This window comes from Bos indicus, chromosome 16 (assembly GCF_029378745.1).
Source record: "Bos indicus isolate NIAB-ARS_2022 breed Sahiwal x Tharparkar chromosome 16, NIAB-ARS_B.indTharparkar_mat_pri_1.0, whole genome shotgun sequence".
In the NCBI taxonomy this organism is placed as follows: Eukaryota; Metazoa; Chordata; class Mammalia; order Artiodactyla; family Bovidae; genus Bos; species Bos indicus.
Window position 1 is genome coordinate 32,832,551 of NC_091775.1, and position 21,124 is coordinate 32,853,674.

General features: G+C 44.5%; 1 protein-coding gene across 1 annotated transcript in view; it reads right to left on the bottom strand.

Moving 5' to 3' along the window:
* Positions 1-21,124, bottom strand: part of KIF26B (kinesin family member 26B) — a 517,976-nt gene that overhangs the window by 315,482 nt on the left and 181,370 nt on the right. Inside the window, exon 3 of the mRNA XM_070768089.1 lies at positions 7,165-7,701. Within this exon, the coding sequence (XP_070624190.1) occupies positions 7,165-7,701 (537 nt within the window). The remainder of the gene's footprint in view (positions 1-7,164; positions 7,702-21,124) is intronic.

Sequence of the window (21,124 nt, forward strand, 5' to 3'; positions counted from 1 at the left end):
TCCTGCTGTCAACAAGGGAAATCTTTCCATTTTCCTGCTCCAAAATCTCCGGTGGTTGTCTTCTGCCTGCCGAATGAAAAGGATAGCCACTAACAACCTCTGCTCTCCAGTTGGCAAGGTGCTTTCACATTCATGTGAACCCTCGAAACACCAGATGACATAAGACTGAATACTGGGGCAGTTCTGTGAAACCCCTCAATCAGGACAACAGACACGACAGAGAAGATGGGCTTCCTGCTACAGATATTCCTGCCAAGTCTCTCCTCACCCTCCCACTCCCCAGCTTGGAATGTTTTCTGCAGTTTCAACAGTATGAGATACTTACATAATGGTAATTACTAGCTGCTGATGGAGAGGGCTGTGGTGTGCTTGTTATTATGATGCTATAACAATAGGGAAATCTGAGACAATTGAAAACCAACCGCGCAGTATGAGTAACCTCTCATTCTGTGGAGGCACCCAAATGAAATAATCTGACTTGCTAATGCACTGTCTGATCCACCGGGTAATGTAGTTTGTTGTGTGGGATGAAAAGCCCATGTTCTTGGCTGTCCTGCAGGTTTCCACAGCAACTCCTTGGTCCATATACCTCATTAACTTCTCCTACCAAGCTTCACAGCTACCCAGTGCTTACCAGGTGTATTAGTTTCCTATTCCTGAAGCAAATTACTGAACATTTAGCAGCATAAAGCAGCACGCACATCCATTCTTTACTCCATCAAGTCCAGGGTGTCAGACATCTAAAATGGGCTAGACTTCTTTCTGCAGACTCTAGGGGAGAATCTGATTCCTTGATTTTTCCAGATTTTTACAAGTTGCTTTCACTGCTTGGCCTGTGACCCCTTCCTCCATCTTCAAAGCCAGCAAAGTTGTACCTTTTCTCTTCTGCCCTCTGCTTCCATCCTTACATCTTCTCTTTCTGACTCTGTTCCTCCTGTCTCCCTTTTATAAGGACCCTTATGATTACATTGGAACCACCCAGATAATCCAGGATGATCTCCCCATCTTAAGATCCTTAACTTTATTGTATCTGCAGAACCTCTTTTATTTTGTAAGGTTTCAGGGATCAGGACATGAACATCTTTGAAGGTCCCCTTCCAGCCTACCGGGCTTCCCTGATAACACTGGTGGTAAAGAACCTGTCAGGCAATGCAGGAGATATAAGAGACAAGGGTTCAATCCCTGGGGCTGGGAAGATCCCCTGGAGGAGGGCATGGCAACCCACTCCAACTACTCTTTCCTGGAGTATCCCATGAACAGAGAAGCCCGACAGGCCACTGTCCATAGGATTGCGAAGGGTCGGACATGACCAAAGAGACTTAGCACACACACACTAATTCAGCCTACCACCCAAGTAAATGACGAGGTAAAAAATATTTTTGAAATTTATTGATGAAGTGTGAGTGTTCCCGTCAGCCCATGGCCCTGCCCATACTTCTTTCAGAATTTCACCCTGAGCACCATATTCTTGAGAAATGCTCTGTCCATGACAGAAGATACAAACTGATCCCTTTTCTTGTGCCCAGGTTTGTCAAAATGCATAAAGATAAATAACACCCTTTTGGCCATCTATAAACAGGAGAAAACAAAATCTCATGATGTCGAATGATCTTTCTGATGTCATAGTTTATCAAAGTGCAACACTTTATGTTATTGGCCTGCCTGGACAGAGCAGCAGCAAATTGGCACTAGGGCTGGCCCAAGAAAGGCATTTTGTGTATTTGAGGAACAGGCATCTGACTGTGTAGGGCTGCAAACAACATGAATGGAAATCCTCCACTACTAACACACAGCAGACACCTGCCCTACTCCTTTGTGAAAAGTGGCTCAGTGAGGAAAGAACATGTGTGCACCTCATCCCCCAAGGCAACAGCTGTACTCTCCATGTGCTTCTGGGTTCCATAGATCCATCACAGTCAAAGCCTCTGAGCACTGGCACATGAGTGAGCCTCAGAGTCCACCCTCCTCTTCCAAGGCACCTGGAAGTCCTCTATAAAAGGATCAGCACCAAGTCTTCCCAGAGCTTCTGACTTCAGAAGACCAAGGCCTGGATACCGCCAAGCAAGCTTGGAGCCGCTTTCAGGTTGGTGCTGCTATTGCCTCGCTCCTGCCTGTATCTTCAAATACAAAGTCCAAAAGTGCCTCTGCCAGAATACTGGAGAGGGTTGCCATTTCCTTCTTCAGGGGATCATCCAGACCCAGGGATCAAACCTGGGTCTCCTGCATTGCTGGTAGATCCTTTACCATCTGAGACACCAGGGAAGCCCAGGCCTCTGCTTACTATACACAATTAACTCCTAAAGATATGAGACAATCCCACATGACTTCAGCCAGAGTTCAGTCTGGAATTATTCCTAACATTGATTCTAATGGATGTTTTTTGAGAAAGCAGGATAACTTTTATCAAACACATATCCTCAAATCAAGGAATGCACATTGAATACCTCATCACGTTAAGGATTCATCATGGATTTACCACCTATGTATTAATTTAACGTATTCCTGAATTTTCTTGACAACTTCAGTTTATCAAAGTCTCATAAAATAAAACGCTTTAACCCTTTCAAATGTCCCTATTTTGAGTGTGACATCAAAAACCACCTGGACTACTTTCATTGCACCCAAGGATTTATATCATTAAGATACTTCAGGTTAAAGGTTAGCTTGGAGCCAATTAACTGGTGGTTTCCACCCAGAACCTTGAGGTCTAGATAGGCCTTGTCCCCTGGAATTTTTTCCTAAATTTAAGGCCAGTCAGGAGAAACAACTTTAGTGTATCCTTGAGACTGGAACTTTCCCTAATGAGTAGCCCTTTTTTTTATATATGTTAGTTGCTGTCAGAGACACGAGAATAAATAAATCTATGTTCTCAAGAAACAAAAGACATCAAACAGAATCAGGATACTCTACCCAAAAGAAACTTCAAATCTCTCAGCCTTGGTTTCTAGACAGATGATATTGGGATCCCTGTGTTATAGTTCATAAAATATGTTCATACTTTTTAAAAAATTGTTCTCTTGCAAGGTAGGGATTTCATTCATAAGGAAAGAGACTAAAATACTAAGCTACTAAAAAAAGATTCAACAGTTGGTGGAGCCATGCTCGTGAACTAGGCAGAACCATCTCTAAATCTCCCACCATGGTGCAAAAGGCAATTACTATCCTACAGAAGTGGATTCTAACACGAACATTCTGTGATTAGAGTATTATGTGTAAAGCCTTTCCTGTAATAAATGTAAATTGGGGAAAAGCAGTTGCCATTCAAAAGAGGTTTATAATTAATCTGTGGTGAACTACAAGAAATTAATCCAGACATGTTTTCTCAAAGCTAAAACTCATGTGATAAAATGAAAGTTCTAGAATATTGCAGTGACTATGTTAAATGTCTGTACGTTAATAAAGAACATCTTTCTTTGAAACAGTCCACCTTGTCAACTTCTGTGAAATCAACTTGCTATGATATTTAATGAAAAAAATTATCTGCAGTTTGTTTTTATATAATCTCAATGCTTCCCAAATTACTATTTTTCTTACCTGTCTGGATAGATTCTTATTTATCTGCAATGCTTATAGGTTCCCACTCTTTCTGGAGGTAGTTGAGAAACATGAAGGATCTAGCAAAAGAGAATCAAGAAATCTTCCTACTGCAGCCTTTGAAGACTGCATCCCTGGGGACTCATAGGATTAAAGAATCCGCCTGCAAATGGTCGGGAAGATCCCCTGGAGAAGGGAATGGCAACCCGCTCCAGTATTCTGGCCTGGAGAATCCCATGGACAGAGGAGCTTGGCGGGCTAAGTCCACGGGGTTTCAAAGAGTTGGACACAACTGAGCGACTAACAGTTTCACTTTTTCACTCTCACAGACACACAGTGCTGTGGGAAACAGGGAACTTGAGGGGCTTGAGGGACACCTCTCTCCCATACAGAGGTTTTACTCTGCTCACTGCTGCAAAGCCCGTCCTCATTCTTGTCATCCCCCTGAACTTAAATGGCAGAACAGCGTCCTCTTCTCCCTTGCTTCTACAGGCTCCAGGTTTGCTGGTGTGGAGCAGTGCCCTTGGCAGCAACAAAGTCTAGATAGTACTTCTCTGCCCAGAGAAAGACTTTGGCACTAAGCCAGAGGACCATCTGCTCTGTGGGGAGGGAAGTGGGAGTAAGGGTGAGCAGGAAAAGTGAGGTCAGCTTTCAGAGCAGTCAACCATCTCTGGTGAGCTGGCCAGACTGTGAACTGCAGAATATTTACTGCAGGGAGATGTCCATAAGAGGAGCCACGCAGTCTAGCCAGACCCAGAGCCCCCACCCTAGGGCATGAGGATAACATAGTCACAACACGGGGACATTGGTTTACCAGGCACCAAATCTCTTTATCCCAGAGAGATTTCCTCTGATCCCTTTAACTACTGCCCAGGGGAAATGCAGAAATTAGTCTGTTCTGAGTTGGAAAGAAGCAATTGAATGTATCCAGGATGATCTCAAGTTGGTAGCTGCGTGAATCACCTTTGTGCCTGCCTTTGGCCACATCAACACACCCTTGCCCCATGGGCTGGACTTCAAGCCCTTCTGCAGGCTCTCAGAGCACACTAGGCATCTGTCTATACTTGCAAGCACCTCCCTGGATTATAACACATAGTTCCCCTGCCTTCTCCGCTAAGGACTACAGGACAGGAGCCTGGGTTTCCAGCCCATGGCAGGAGCCCCAACCAACAAACAGCATAGTGTCTGGCACTTGGGAGAGCTTATAGACACTGGTTATTGTACAGGAAATTCTTTTTCCTCTGAGGTGGAGCATGGGGAAGGAAGAGCAGAAAGAATTGCTGCACACATTATTTTAAATGTACCAGTAATCCCCAGTCTTCCTTTTAAGCAGCCTATTCAGCCCCCCACCCCCTACACAGACTTTCCCCATACTCTAGATATTTTATATGAAAGCTCCAGTTCCAAGTTCTTCTGTCCTCACTCACCAGTGCTGTGCAGCAGCTGAATCTTCTAACTAGCGCCTGATACATGTTACAAGTGCTCTGGGGCCCTGGAAGGTGAAATGTGAGTTGTCTGTGTAACATGAGTGAGTGTGTAGCTAGCACAACCCAGGATGTGTTGAAAATATGACCTGGGTAGAAGGATGTGCACCAGAGAATTTTATTTATAGTAGTAAAAACCTAAACTCGAATAATTGATGGTTGGTTATATAAATCAGGACATATTCATATATGGGTAGTATTTATATAATGGAATATTAGGCTACCATTAAAGATCCTATTTTAGAAAAATATATAATGGTGGGAAAATACCATGAAGTATATTAAGCAAAAAGCAGATCAGAGAACTGAAAATTATCACAATTTTAGAAACTGCATGCGTATAAAATCCTGGGAGGAAATATACCCAAATGCTGTGAATTTCTATTTCTGGCTGTTGTTGCTTTTTAAAGTCTGTCTTAAACTTTTTCATGTTTTTAAATTTTTATTTTACAACAGACATGTATCACTTTTTATAATTTCTAAAACTATTTTTAAATTACAAACCAAAAAAAAAAAAAAAAAAAGCATATTATTCAATAATGAAAAGAAGCTATTCTGTTCCTGCCCTAGATGGTTATATTCAAGCATCAGACTATGAAGTCCCACCCAGGGTGCCACTGGTTTCTCATTATATTTTTATCCACAGCCCAGAAAATTCTGTCCAAAAGTGAAGTGGCAGGCAGGCCCCCACAGGTCAAAATAGGAGGCCTTTTTTTTGGTGTACCATGTCTTAAAAGAAACCATAGCTGGAAAAGATGTTGAGATAAGTATTCTGGGGTAAGCTCAGAAAGTTGGAAGCAGCCAGAGCAGGGAAAGCCATTCTTCTGGGCAGGGAAGACCTGGTGCTACTCTGGCACCAGCTGTGTGGCCACAGGTAATTATTCCATTTCTTTAAGCATCCTGTTTCCCCATCTGTAAGAGGAAGATCCAACATCTGTCCTGCTGACCTCACAGGCGTATGGTGGTGGTGGGGCGGGGGTTTAAATAAAATGATGTGTGCTCTATATTTTGTAAACTATAAAGCATCATCAGGTAAACGAAAAGTTTGGCCATCCAAGATCACTAACTTCTCAAGATAAAGATCCACGCTCCCCACTTTCTTTCAAGATATCAAGAGAAACAATCTATACTCCCTTTTACACCCTAGAAAAGTCACCAGGAATTTTATCAGCTGCGTTCAATTCATTTTATGTTTCCCTGTACCTCTATCCCATGAAAGAAAGACTATGCTATGCATTCACTCAACTTGTTTCTTTTTTCTCCCGGACCCATGGGTAGACTGGTTTTCTCAGCCTCCCCTGAGGGAAGATGGGGCCAGAAGAACTGAAATCTCACCCGCTTCAGGCTGGGCCCCCCACCTCTTCCTGGGAGATCCTCCACCCTCTCTCTCTTTCTCCAGTTCCTGGCTGGTTGTACAAGACATCGTGGAAGACTCTGAGACCACTGGAAAATGGTGACATGCTATCGATAGATGGAGGAGCCTAGGGCCCTATGTCACAGTGGAAGAGTACCCACCAAACACCCCATACAACAGGGACACAAGTGAGAAATAACTTGAGACCAACTGTTGCACTAATTATCCACCCCGATCAGTACACTCAACGTCAACACTTTCTGCTGCTTCCCACCATGAGTGATGCAGCGGACACAGAGAGCACATGTGGTAAACCCAACCGTCCTCCAGCAGAAAACTCACCCGAGAAAAATTAAGAGAACTTTTTTAGATTCCTTGGCAGACTTAAGACCTGCTCTGTTATTTCTGTAGGGAAATTTGAGAGTGTATGCTAATTTAAATAACAGAAAAGAGAAAATAAGAAAAGGGGAACACATGTTTGGTAACCTAATCCCATAGTATTTAAAGTGAGATGCAAATAGAAAAGAGTTATGGTCGGTCAAGGTGGGAGAAATTAAGAAGAGAATCTCCCTCTCTTTTGATGGTATAGACAATGGAAACAGAGCGCCATCTCGGATCACTGGTCCCTCAGACATTTCATCCCTATTTAGCATCATCCAGCAGGGCTACATGGAAACACTAGGCTCTGCACTGGGGAGTTCCCAGAGGGACAAAGTAGAGAAAGAAAGTGCTACCCACTTCTTTGCTTTGACTGTAGCCAACCCTGTCCTTTTTCACTCAGAGGCTACTTACCTGGTAGGGATACAGGGTGACCCCGTTGGTTCTCGACAGGGACCAGGTGCCGTCCAGGTACTGGTGAGCCTGGATGGCCACTGAGCTGAGGATGTTCCCGTTGCTGGGACTGGTGGCCATCTGGAGGCTGACCTTGGCCTGGTGGGTTGGAGACCCACTCTTCTTCTCCGCCCCATTGCTGACCCCAAGGCTGTTGGGTTTGCTGCTATGCTTATTGGTGACGAAGGCTGTGTAGCTGGAGGGGGCATAGGAGGCGGGCACAAAAGCCCAATCCCTGGGCTGCTGGAGCCCCCCCACGTGCCGGGGCCCCACCAGAGTGGGGACGTTGGAGAGGGGTGGCGGGGAGCCAGGGGAGCCATCAAAGTGCTCACTGCCAGCCGCCTGTTCCAGGGTCAGCACCATCTGAATGGCCTCCTGCTTCAGCTGATTCAAGTGTGTGGCACAAATGTCACAGCGGTTGTCCCTGTCATTCCATGCCTTCCGGATGGTATTGGGGACCTGGAGCTTGTCGTGAATCACCGCCGGGAAAGCAGGATCCTGGAGAACACATAAACAAACAAACAAAAAAAAGGAGAGCCTATAAATCAAGGCTGGTAAGTGCAATTCAGATGTCTAGTTTATGAGTTAAGCCCTTCACATATCCAAGAAGTTGGACTGTTTGATTGACATCCAGCAGAAATGAGCAGCCAGATTGGCAGACGAGCCTCTAGTTGACAAACACATTTGACAAATGTAATATTTTATAATGGAGATGTTAAGGAATTAATTATATGTGTGTGTGTGTGTGTGTGTATATATATATATTTCTAAGCATCCTCCTTACCAGGCTAGTCAAATAAGAACGTTCCAGACTTTTCCCCTTGTGTCCACGGTAACTTTATAGGCATACCTGGATGCTCCCAAAGTGTTCACAAATGGGTGAAGCAGACACAAATGGGTATCCGGGCCTGGTGGGGGTGAGTGCAGGCACTCTGGACTGATGCTCTGTGCCCCAACCCATGAACGATGAAAACTTGGTAGCAGATGGAGGTACTGCTTGTGACCCAGAACAGAGATTCTATTCCAAGAAAACCCTGGCCTCATTATCATCGTTTGCTAAGTTCCACTGGAAGAAAAACCAACTGAACAGATTCTAGCCCAGAGATATAGCCTCTCCAGCAGTCCAACAAACCCCTCCAGAGCCCCCATGTTTACCGTCAGCCCCCAGTCCAACAAACCCCTCCAGAGCTCCCATGTTTACCGTCAGCCCCCAGCAGGCTGGCCACGCCCACACCCATGTAGCTGACATTCTGAACCATCAGAAGAAAAATATCTCCTTCATAAACAGTCCAAGATACTTTTCCCCAGAAACTTCATCTAAAACTATTAAAAACTCTTTTGCTCAGAAGCATATATGTAAAAGAAACCAGAAAGTGAATTTAATGAAGATAATTTCTTTCATTTGTGTGTGTGCATGTATGCTAAGTCGCTTCAGTCATGTCCAACTCTTTGCAACCCTATGGACTATAGCCCACCAGGCTCCTCTGTCCACGGGATTTTCCAGGGAAGAAAACTGGAGTGGGTTGCCATACCTTCCTCCAAGGGATCTTCCCAACCCAGGGATCAAACCCGAGTCTCTCTTACAGCTCCTACGTTGGCAGGCAGGGTCTTTGCCACTAGCAGCACTTGGGAAGCTCCTTTCTTCACTTACTTTGCTTTAATTTTTGTAGGAAAGCAGGACTGCACAGAGAAACAAGCACCAGGTGTGTTAACCGGTTATCAAAACACTTGGATTCTAGTTCCAGTTCTGCTACTCATTAGCTGTGTGACCTTGGACAACTTACGGAGCCTCTCTGAACCTCTCATCTGTCACTCAGGGCCATGGCCTATCTTTATTGTAGGGGTCTTCCAGCTCCATGACTCTGTGTAGGGAAATGGGGATACAGTAGGCACACTGTAGGGTACAATGTCTGCAGAAATGGACAGAGCCCCTGTGCTGTTTGGGGGCCTGGTTGAACTTTTGAGATTCCACAACCGCTGCAAGTAACTCATGAGGCTTATCTCAACGTGTATTTTCCTGAGGACATTAGAAGAAATTCTTCCCTTCTGAAATTTGCGGTATCTTTTATAGGGTGGAAACTCCCTCAGGGCTGAGCGGGATTTGATGAGCTGGGGGTGAGGGGGGCAGTGTGGGGCAGCCAGGGTGGGCAGGGAGATCAGCCATGGGAGGCTCACTCTTCGTCATGATCCATCTTGATTACGGGCTCCAGCATTTTGTTTTCTCTGTTTAACTACCCTGAACAGCTCCTCAGCATGCACTGATTAATTGATTAATAAATCAAGAGGCCTCTTTACACAGCAGCAGGGAGGAGTGGCTCAGAGGGGTAGAAACTCAAGACGGTCACAGAAAATGATGAGAAACAATAGGAGGTCAAGGTTGACCAAGTCTGACTGATGAAGTGATGCAAACCATATGAGACCTGTTTGTGGCACCCCTTCTCAGCTGCTTTGTCCAAGTCCCTGACCAAAACTCAGCACATGTGGGACCCAAAAGTATCCCTAGGGACCATTCTAAAGCAGACCATCACCTCAGTTTCCAAATAAGAAAACTGAGCCCCCAAAAGGGTTAAAAGCTTGGACTATACCCAGACTAGTTGACCTCTAGTCCATGATTTTCCACTGCAAGAGCCAAACAACTATCTTCATCAATGGACTCAGAATTTTGCACAGACATAAGGTTTTCACCACCTTCACCTATGAAATGTTCATTTAATCAAAAGGAAATATTTGGGCCCCCATATGTGTCAAAAATACAGTTTCTTACTTTTTCACATAATATTACATACTGGGCATTTTTCCTTGTCAATCAATACATGTCATTTGAAAATGTGATTTTTTTAAATGACCACATGGTATTTTATCCTGTGGTTGTTTCATAAGTCATTTTTTAATTCCCACATCTACTACCTAATTAGAGGCAGGGTGAGAAATCAGAGACTGGCATTCAAAAGCAATCTGCTCCCCATGGCTTATGCTTTCAAGCCACCAAACTATTTGGTTTCAAGAAAGCTCAAATTAATTGCTTACTTAGAATATTTTTGTTAACCTACTACCTGAAGCAGCATCATAGGAAAAAGGGATTTATAAGAGCAGCCCCATCCACACATCATAGTTGATTTTAGATTCCTGTAGAATCTGGATTTGACTCTGACATCTGCAGCTGGAGTACAAAAGATACATCCCCTCCACAAAAACTGCCTAACGCCGAGGACTCATTTTCTCTCTTCTTTCTTGGTTTTCACACTCTCCCTGAAGTACCTTCCTCACTTAGCCTGCTGCTGTTTGCTGCTTGACTTCCCACATGGAACAAACAATACATGTTAGCTGTGCAGCAGGCTGAGGATCTTGGTTCCTGTTCTCTCTGAGTTCAGACTCCAAGGAGCCCTCTTGGCTCCTGGACTATGTAGTACCAGGTCCCCTTGCTGCCCCCTCTAGTCTGGGACCAACCAGCACACGCTCAGGCACATGGAGCCCAGCACTCCCCTCCCAGTTCCCAAGGTGGTGACAAATCCATCAGGAGCACTGCAGCTGTGCCCACAACTAGGATGGCCCCTGACATCCAGGAAGTGGCAAAGCCCAGAACCCACCACTGTCTCATCCAGAGGAAAGCGAGATGGGTGGATTAGTGAGTCTGCCATTGCTGATGGATGTCAAGAGGTGTTCCCTAAATCAAGCCACCCTTGATCTGAAACCTTAAGTGAGTTCTTAGCATCAAAAGGCCTCAGTAAGCCAAAAGATATATCTTAGGGAAACTAAAATCCCTTTCAAGTGCTGGTCTACATACTGTAAATATTTTAGTGCACCTCAAAACTTCAAAGAGGAAAGGTCAACAGACAGAGTCTTCTGTAAGTTATGGAATAAAGGGAATACTGCTTCCTGGGAGAGTAGGAATAAACAGGGGGAAAAGAAGCCCTCAGAATCATGGAAGGCTCACACATGCTGAGTTCTCCTGACATGGACAGGAAAGGACTGTTGTGGCCCCAGGAGATGGACTAGGGGAGTGCCCTCCAGTTCAGTTCGCACCAAAAGAAACCTGGACCCAGAAAGGGAATGGGCTTAGTATGCAGTCTGGCATGCTACCTAGTGTGTGGACTCAAATACTTTCATACTGTCCTGTCCTGACTCATGTTGTGATCTCACAAAGTCAGATTGGAATAACAGGAATCTGTGCACAGCCAATCCTCTATTTTTGGAGTCCTGATTTTTATTTCAGCACCTTGGAAAATGGACTGACAGCATCTGGGCAACGTTTTCATCCTAAATTTTCAACCTAAGGATTCTGTGCTCAAAACATTCTCATCTTTCAAAAATAATACAAAATTATTATTATTCCACATGCATCATGGAGAGGAATTCAAGAAAACACTTAGGAAACTGATAAAGGTCTTTAAGGGGCTTCCCTGGTGGCTCAATGGTAAAGAACTCCCTACAGGAGACGTAGGAGACGTGGGTTTGATCCCTGGGTCAGGACGATCCCCTGGAGGAGGAAATGGCAACCCACTCCAGTATTCTTGCCTGGAGAATTCCATGAACAGAGGAGGCTGGACACAACTTAGCTAGTGACTAAACAACAAAAGGTCCTTAGAAGGAAAGTCAGGGATAAATGAAGTTAGTATGAGTGTGTGCACGCTCAGTTGCTCATGCAGACACCTATGTCTGCCCACTTACTGACTGCTACAAAAGGACAAAGAGAACGCCAGAAAACGGTTTTCCGATCCCTAGCTCTTCTACTTCTTCTAGGGTTGTTTCAGGAAAATCGGTGTCCTGCTTCGTCCCCTGGAGGTCTCTCATAATCTAATGGCTGTCTAAGGTTGCCTCATGTGTATTCCCGCACATTGATCTAAGACATCATAAATCTCTCTGCCTCGGGCAAGGGCATCCCAACCCATGGCTTCCACAGCCATCTGTATCCCAGTGACTGGGAATTGTCCATCTCCAGCCCTACCTGGCCTTTCTCCTGAACACTAAGCCTTACAGGCCCCTGGAAAACATCATCCAGATAAACACTCTTCAAACTGACCAGTCAAAATTCATTTTATTTTCCTCTAATCCTATTCTTATTTCAATAGTCACTATCAAACTAAATAGTGCTATTATCCACTCAGGGACCCAGGCTAGAAATCTAGAACCTTCTTGCCTCATCCTAGTCCCTTCAATCCAATCACGAAGTGTAGGAAACGGTCTTTCCTAAAAGCTCTTGAATGGTCCCTCCTCTCCTTGCTCAAAGCCATGAGAAAGCTTTCAGCATTTCTCACGTCATCATGGTCTTCCAGATTATAGCCTGGACCTCAAAACCCTCCCTGCACCAAAAAAAAAAAAAGATAAAACAGAAATCAGTCACCATCCTGCTTTCCTACAACTCCACTCTTGAAACTATCTTATTATCTGTAGTTTTTATTTGCAGAACTCTTTGTCTGTTAGACTGTCAGCCCCTTAAGAGGAAATATCCTTCCCATCTTTAATTCCTCCAAGTCTAGAATAGTGTCTCCTTCACTGCAGGGCCCAACAAACATTTGTCAAATAAACAAATTGAAAGAACTCAACCAAAGCTAAAACGATCAATAATGAAGTCGGTCTTGGTCCATCTGTCATTTATTTTGTCTATGTGAGCTAGTTGTATCTTATAAAAATGGCCATGAAATAAATTCCTTCAAATCTAAAGCTAATATAGTTTTCCAACAGCACTTGTTCTGCCTGACTAAAGAGCCTAAAGTGAGTCAACCATAATCTAGGTAGCTTCCCTTTACCTGAAGCTTTCTTAAACTACCAGAACAGATCCTCTATTCTCTCCTCAATACACAATCTATTACTCTTTTCTCTAAGTTCCCAAGAAAATAATGTTGATATGCAAAGAACGTTTTTAACCATCAGGCCAGCTCATCAGCAGGCCACCAAGAAAAATCTACTGAAGGGAAAACTCCTCGTCCATGCCACACACCTGGTCCAGGAGGGTTAGGCCCCAGCAAGCAGGCAATGTGCTTGTTTTCCAAGAGCCAGCAGCCAGGTTTCCACACACGAGGCAGGGCTGCTAATGAGCGTGGGAAGTCTGTGGGACCCGAGCCGGAGAGCAAGAGCTACCGCCCTGGCAAACCAAGCTGTTTACTAGCGTCTTCACTGCTTTCTGTCCCACTTCATCTTCTAAGGGATCATCTCCTCGGCAATAAACACTCAAGCCAGTTTTGAGGACAGGATTTTTTTCCCCAGCTTTATTTTGGCCGAAAGAGTACTTAGAGTGCATTCCCACAAAGCCTCTGGGTCTGTGAGGAAGACAACAGCTGGAGTCAGAGTCCAGCGTGAGTTGTGCAAACGCCTGCTGATGTTTGCTCCTGGTTTATTATTCTAGAGGCCTCTAGTGACAAGCTCAACAAGATTTAAACTGTTCTTCAAAGGCAGTTTCTTTCCACTTGGTCCCTAAACTTTCTTCTTCCATAAATGCTATCCCATGAGGCCCAGAATGGTGGCTAGAACTCCAAGAATGCAATGTTTTGTTCCCAAGGCAGGCAGTTTCCCAGAAGATCAAGGGACTTGACCCTCACACACCTTGTAATCTTTCCACCCTAGGGTCTGCCTCCCGCCCCCTGTCCACCCCCCGCCACATTCCCCATCCATGTCCTTTCCAGCTCAGCGTTCTCCCCAGCAGTCCTATTCCCAAAGACAAGTGTCCATATTAATGATTCTCTGTTTTGACTGGAAACAGCAAAATTGGCAGTTTGCAAAACAACAGATAGCAAACCTCAGGTGAATCTGACCCAAGAAAACAAATTTTTTTTTCCCTTAACTTTTTATTTTGTATTGGGGTATTGCCGATGAACAATGCTGTGCTAGTTTCAGATGAACAGCGGAGGATTCAGCCATACATATACATGTATCCATTCTCCCCCAGCCCCTTCTCCCATCTAGGCTGCCACATAAACATTCTCATTCATACCTGAACATTCATATATTTGAATTCAAATGTCTCAAAAGAACTGGGGCTTTTCCAACTTGGTAATTTCAGAAGGAGAAAAAACAAATTTCACTTAGCCATTGGTATTACTACGAAGAAGACTCTAAAACCTGGCATCTAAGGATACCCCAAAGTACTAACCAGTGGGTGTGATTGCTTCCTCAGGAAGATCTGGTTCCTCCATGCTCCTCAGCCCTGATCTAGCATCTCACTGCCCACATGTGTTTGATGGGACATGCAAGATCGAGGGGATGCAAAGGATTGGGGAATCCAGAATGTCTCTCACATGAGACTCTACTCACCAGCTGTCATGCTGAATCTACCCAGCAAGAATGGACAAATAAACATTAATATCCTTTACTTCTGTTGTTCAGAGTTCCCAAATGCACAAACAAGGCAGAGAACCGATTAGAAAGTATGACAAGCAGTGACATCCCAGTGCTCTTTGTTGAGAAGAGTGACCACCTTCACAAGCTGCCATTCTTGCTGACCCCCTGTGGGAACTCAAGAAAGTCCCTGAGTGTTTCACTCAGCTGGGCAAAGGGGACACAGCAGGGCTCATTCTCCAAAGTTAGTGACAACGAGAAAGAGGGGCATGAAAGAGGGGACTGGGTGCATGACAGAGTCTGTTCCAGGTGAGGTCTGAGACAACCCAAAGAACCAGTACCGCAGTGATGGCAGCTCAGCCAGGCCCTGGAATCACAGCTGGCCCACAGACCTGCTCTGTGAACCTGAAATTTCCTAGCCTTCCAGGCCTCATCCAGACCCCAGGCTTTTTATCATGATTGGACTCCAGCACTGATCTTGTATGGAAAAAAGAATGAATATAAAAGATGCTGGGTAATGAGCTCAGAAAGACCAAAAAGAAAAAAAAAAAAAAAAGTCAAAGGAAGAAATGTTAAATGTCAGACCAAAGTTGTTCTATATAAGAAACCAAATTAACCTGGGCTGTAGTGACTTTGCACACGGCCTAAGCCACCCTGCCTAGTGTTACAGACAAGAGATGCTGGCCCATTAGAGATGCACGTGTGCTTCAATTTGAATGATTATATTCAGGACACGAGGCTGCTGGGAACACCAGAGGCAGGCCGGATGCAATTAACAGGGCTGCATGCTGCAACATGTGAAAAAGTGTTGCATATGATACGACTTATCTGCTTCAAAGGAAAAAGGAGATGTTTTAATTGGAACTTCATATGATTAAGAAAACTTCACGGATTCTTTGGAGGAAAAGAATAGTTGAGGTATTTCTCATCATGGCCACAGAAATTATTTTTATGTCTTTGTCTCTCATCTTTTCCAACTGGATGGCATGGACAGTGTCTTGATGCTTTTGAAAAAGCTTGTTAGTGAGTATAGGAGGTTCAGATGCTCCCCTGATGGCTCAGATGGTAAAGAATCTGCCTGCAATGTAGGAGACCTGGGTTTGATCCCTAGGTGGGGAAGATCCCCCGGAGGAGGACATAGCAACCCACTCCAGTATTCTTGCCTGGAGGATTCCATGGACAGAGGAGCCTGGTGGGCTACAGTCCATGGGGTCACAAAGAGTCAGATAGGACTGAGTGACTAATACTTCCACTCTCATGGGAGGATCAAGACCTGTCTCCATTACTCAGTAGCTGTGGGACAGGAAGCCATTTTTAAAAACCTATCCAAGCCTCAGTCTCCTTAAGTGTCCCTATTTTAATGAGTTATGTAAGTATTATATGTGCAACATGTTTAGCACAGTCCTGATGCCTGGGTCAGGAAGATCTCCAGGGGTAGGAAATGGCAACCCTCTCCAGTATCCTTGCTGCAAGAACCCCATGAAAAGGCAAAAATGATGAGCCTCCCACGTTGGAAGGTGTCAGATATGCAGATGATACCCCTCTGCAGAAAGTGAAGAATATCTAAAGAGCCTCTTGATGAAAGTGAAAGAGAAGAGTGAAAAAGCTGGCTTGAAACTCAATGCTAAAAAAATGAAAATCATGGCATCTGGTCCCATCACTTCATGGCAAATAGATGGGGAAACAGTGGAAACAGAGACAGACTTTATTTTCTTGGGCTCCAAAATCACTGCAGATGGTGACTGCAGTCATGAAATTAAAAGACACTTGCTCCTTGGAAGAAAAGCTATGACAAACCTAGACAGTATATTCAAAAGCAGAGACATTACTTTGCCGACAAAGATCTGTATAGTCAAAGCTATGATTTTTCCAGTAGTCATGAATGGATGTGAATTGGACCATAAAGAAGGCTGAGCACTGAAGGATTGATGCTTTTGAACTGTGGTGTGGTGTTGGAGAAGACTCTTGAGAGTCCCTTGGTCTGCAAGGAGATCAAACCAGTCAATCCTAAAGGAAATTAGTCCTAAATATTCATTGGAAGGACTGATGCTGAAGCTGAAGCTGAAGCTCCAATACTTTGGCCACTGATGCAAAGAACTGACTCATTTGAAAAGACCTTGATGCTGGGAAAGATTGAAAGAAAAGGAGAAGGAGACGACGGAGGATGAGTTGGTTAGACAGCATCACTAATTCAATGGCCATAAGTTGGAGCAAACTCAGGGAGACAGTGAAGGACAAGGGACCCTGACACGCTGCAGTCCATGGGATTGCAAAGAGATGGACACAACTTAGCAACTGAACAAGATTAGATGTACTTTTTACATGTGGGCTATGATGAACCATCAGGTGGCAAATGGATTTATTTTCCAACTGTAAGTAGTTGTATTAAAGTGAACGTCACTCAGTCATGTCCAGCCCTTTGCGACCCCATGGACTGTAACCCACCAGGCTCCTCTGTCCGTGGAATTCTCCAGACAAGAATACTGGAGTGGGTAGCCATTCCCTCCTCCAGTGGATCTTCCCAACCCAGGGACTGAACCCAAATCTCCCGCATTGCAGGCGGATTCTTTACTGTCTGAGTTACCAGGGAAGCCTGAGAATACTGGAGTGGGTAGCCTATCCCATCTCCAGCAGATCTTCCGGTCCCAGAAATCAAACCAGTCTCCTGCATTGTAGGCGGATTCTTTACCAGCTGAACTACCAGTGAAGCCCAAGTTGTATTAAAGAATCTCTTAATTATCTAATTACGAAATTACCTAATGTTTCTTTTTATTTCTTTAATTGATTTTATGTGTATGAAACACTGCAGAAATGTACTTAGCTATGTTTTCTTGGACTTACTACAAAAAGATACAGTACCTAAAATTTGGTGTTGCTGCTGTTGTTTTTAAAAGATGGAATTTTAGCAAATAAACTCTGTTTTGACCATGTGCTGATGTGCTCAATCGTGGCCAACTTTCTGTGACCCCATGAACTGTAGCCCGCCAGGTTCTTCTGTCCATGGAATTTTCCAGGCAAGAATACTGGATTGGATTGCATTTCCTTCTCCAGTTTTGACCATAAACCACAACAAACTTAAAGACTTCTTCTGGTCCCTCTGTGAGCTAACCCTTGCAACCCAGCATCAAGGGCCCCATGTAATTTACTTCAAGCTGTCCTGTGAGACATCTTTCTCTGGGTTCCTCATGTGACCCTGCAGGACAGGCAGGATGGTTTCCCTCTGCCCCTTAGAAGCTCCTTCATTTCCCCTCTCTGTGCCTTTGCTTACGTTCCTGCCCTGATGACAATTCCCATCTTGCCTTATAAACCACAAGAAAATTTAGGGGGCTGGGAGTGGGAGGGTAAGGGGTATGTTCACCAGTGTGATCGTTTCCTGGGTATTTATGTGTGACCAAATGAATCAAATTGTATACTTCAGATGTGTACCGTTTAGTGAATGTCAATCATATAACCATTACACTAAAAAAAAAAAAAAAAAAATCTTGTTTATCCATAGTAAGGCCCAGCTCATCCACAAAGTCTGACTCCCAGGAGGCACTTCCATTGCACTTTTCTGGTCTGAGTGACTCACATCACTTAGCAAACACTTCCTCGTTGGTTAGAGCCGTACATGCTCTATCTCCACGATCGTGGTAAATTCCTAGGGGGCAGAAACCATGCCATAATTTCAACAGTAATGATAACTTCTACACTTGCCCCCCTGGTATCTACTCCAGACAGCAGCCAGGGAGATCCTCATAAGTCTTAAATCTGATCCTAGCGGTCCTTGGCTAAAAATCCTCCCGTGGCCCCCACCCTACTTCCCTCAGAGTCAAATCAAAGTATTAGAGTCTGTGTTTACAAAACTCATTTTAGATACCAGTCATCCAGTCACTAAATCTCTGACCCTAAATTGACTGAAGTCTGTGGATTCACTTGGATTACTTATTTCAAGTAGCATTTGCAGGATAAAAATTAAAATTAAAAAGTAATTTGAAGAATCAAAAAATAAAACTAAACAAAAACCCAAAACAAACAAAAAAAATCAAAGTGTTTGCACTGGGCTCTACAGGATCTGGCCTCCTGCTCCTTCTCGAACTTCCGCTCCAACCACTGCTCCATGACTCAGTCTGCTCCAATCACAAGAGCCTGAGCTCTTCCTCCATCACACCAGGAACGCTCACTGCCACCTCAGTGGCTCTGTACTCCCTCCTCCTTCTTCGCGGAAAACTTGTGCCTATTCATACAGGCCTGACTGTCTCTTACCACCTGCAAGCTGGTCAAATACCCCTTATAATGAGGCCTCCCTGACCACCTCATTACAGATGTAAGTCACCCCAAGCACTCCCTAAGCCCCTGCTCTGCCTTCTGTCATTGTCTAACATAGCAAGAGGATTCCAGAAAAACACCTACTTCTGCTTCATTGACTATGCTAAAGCCTTTGACTGTGTGGATCACAACAAACTGTGGAAAATTCTTAAAGAGATGGGAATACCAGACGACCTTACCTGCCATCTGAGAAACCTGTATGCAGGTCAAGAAGTGACAGAATCAGACACAGAACAACAAAATTCAGAAAGGAGTATGTCAAGGCTATATATTGCCACCTTGCTTATTTAACTTCTATGCAGAGTACATCATGTGAAATGCCAGGCTGGATGAAGATGAAGCACAAGCTGGAATCAAGATTGCAGGGAGAAATATCAGTAACCTCAGATATGCAGATGACACCATCCTAATGGCAGAAAGAGAAGAGAAATTAAAGAGCCTCTTGATGAAGGTGAAAGAGGAGAGTGAAAAAGCTAGCTTAAAACTCAACATTCAAAAAACGAAGATCATGGCATCTGGTCCCATCACTTCATGGCAAACAGATGGGGAAACAATGGAAACAGTGACATACTTTATTTTGGGGGGCTCCAAAATCACTGCGGTTGGTGACTGCAGCCATGAAATTAAAAGAGGCTTGCTCCTTGGAAGGAAAGCTATATTAAAGCAGAGACATTACTTGGCCAACAAAGGTCTGTGTCATCAAAGCTATGGTTTTTTTCAGTAGTCATGCACTGATGTCAGGGCTGGACAATAAAAAAAGCTGAGCACTGAAGAACTGATGCCTTCAAACTATGGTGCTGAAGAAGACTCTTAAGAGACCCTTGGACTGCAAGGAGATCAAACCAATCAATCCTAAAGAAAATCAACCCTGAATATTCATTGTAAGGACTGATGCTGAAGTTGAGGCTTGATTATTTTGGCCACCTGATGCAGAGAGCCAACTCATTGGAAAAGACCCTGATGCCAGGAAAGACTGAAGGTAGAAGAAGGGGACGACAGAGGATGAGATGATTGGATGGCATCACTGCCTCAATGGACATGAGTAAGGCTCCAGGGAGTAAGGCTCTGGGTGCATTTTAATAAGTATCCCTGGTGATTCAGTGGTTTGGGGTTACAAAGTAAGGGATAGGAAGGGTGACAGAGATGGGGCAGGGAGAAGGAAGAGGTGCCTCTCCCTTTTAAGTTTCTAAGCCTAGCCGTGGCCTTTGGAGAGCAGTTGACCATTTCCTGCAGGGCTCACCATGCCACCCAATGGACTGCAACTATTCTGAAAACCTCAACTTTTTCTAGACAATAATTCAAGACAGTGATAAATGGCTCTTGCCACATAGCCCAAGACTACAGGTATAAGCAAATGTCTTTTCACTCAATTCTCTCCTTACTCCCAAAGTTTCAACACCTGGTGATTTTGATCCCTAGAAGACATTTGGAAATGCCTGGGGACATTTTTTGTTGTCACAACTGAGAGGGGGCTACTGTCATCTGGTGGGTAAAGGCCAAGGACGATGCTAAATGTTTTATAATGCATAGGAAAAAACTCTCAGGACAAAGAAGGATCCAGGCCCAGATGTCAATTGAGCTGAGGTCAATCCCTGGCCTGAGCCCTCTCCCTGATTCCTTCTCACACGCTTTCCTAGGAACCTCTAGGCAGAACCAAAAGAGGGCTATTCTAAATCCAAAGCTAATCTGGGCTCTCATCTGCTTTGGTTTCTCTTAAGTGTAGAGACACCCATGGCTGATTCATGTTGATGTGTGGCAGAAACCAACACAATATTGTAAGGCAATTCAGTCAGTTCAGTTCAGTCGCTCAGTTGTGTCCAACTCTTTGCGACCCCATGAATCACAGCACACTGGGCCTCCCTGTCCATCACCAACTCCCAGAGTTTACCCAAACTTATGTCCATCGAGTCAGTGATGCCATCCAGCCATCTCATCCTCTGTTGTCCCCTTCTCCTCCTGCCCCCAATCCCTCCCAGCATCAGGGTCTTTTCCAGTGAGTCAACACTTCGCATGAGGTGGCCAAAGTATTGGAGTTTCAGCTTTAGCATCATTCCTTCCAAAGAACACCCAGAACTGATCTCCTTTAGGATGGACTGGCTGTATCTCCTTGCAGTCCAAGGGACTCTCAAAAGTCTTCTCCAACACCACAGTTCAAAAGCATCAATTCTTTGGCGCCCAGGTTTCTTCACAGTCCAACTCTCATATCCATACATGACCACTGGAAAAACCATAGCCTTGACTAGATGGACCTTTGTTGGCAAAGTAATGTCTGCTTTTTAATATGCTGTCTAGGTTGGTCATAACTTTCCTTCCAAGGAGTGAGCGTCTTTTAATTTATCCT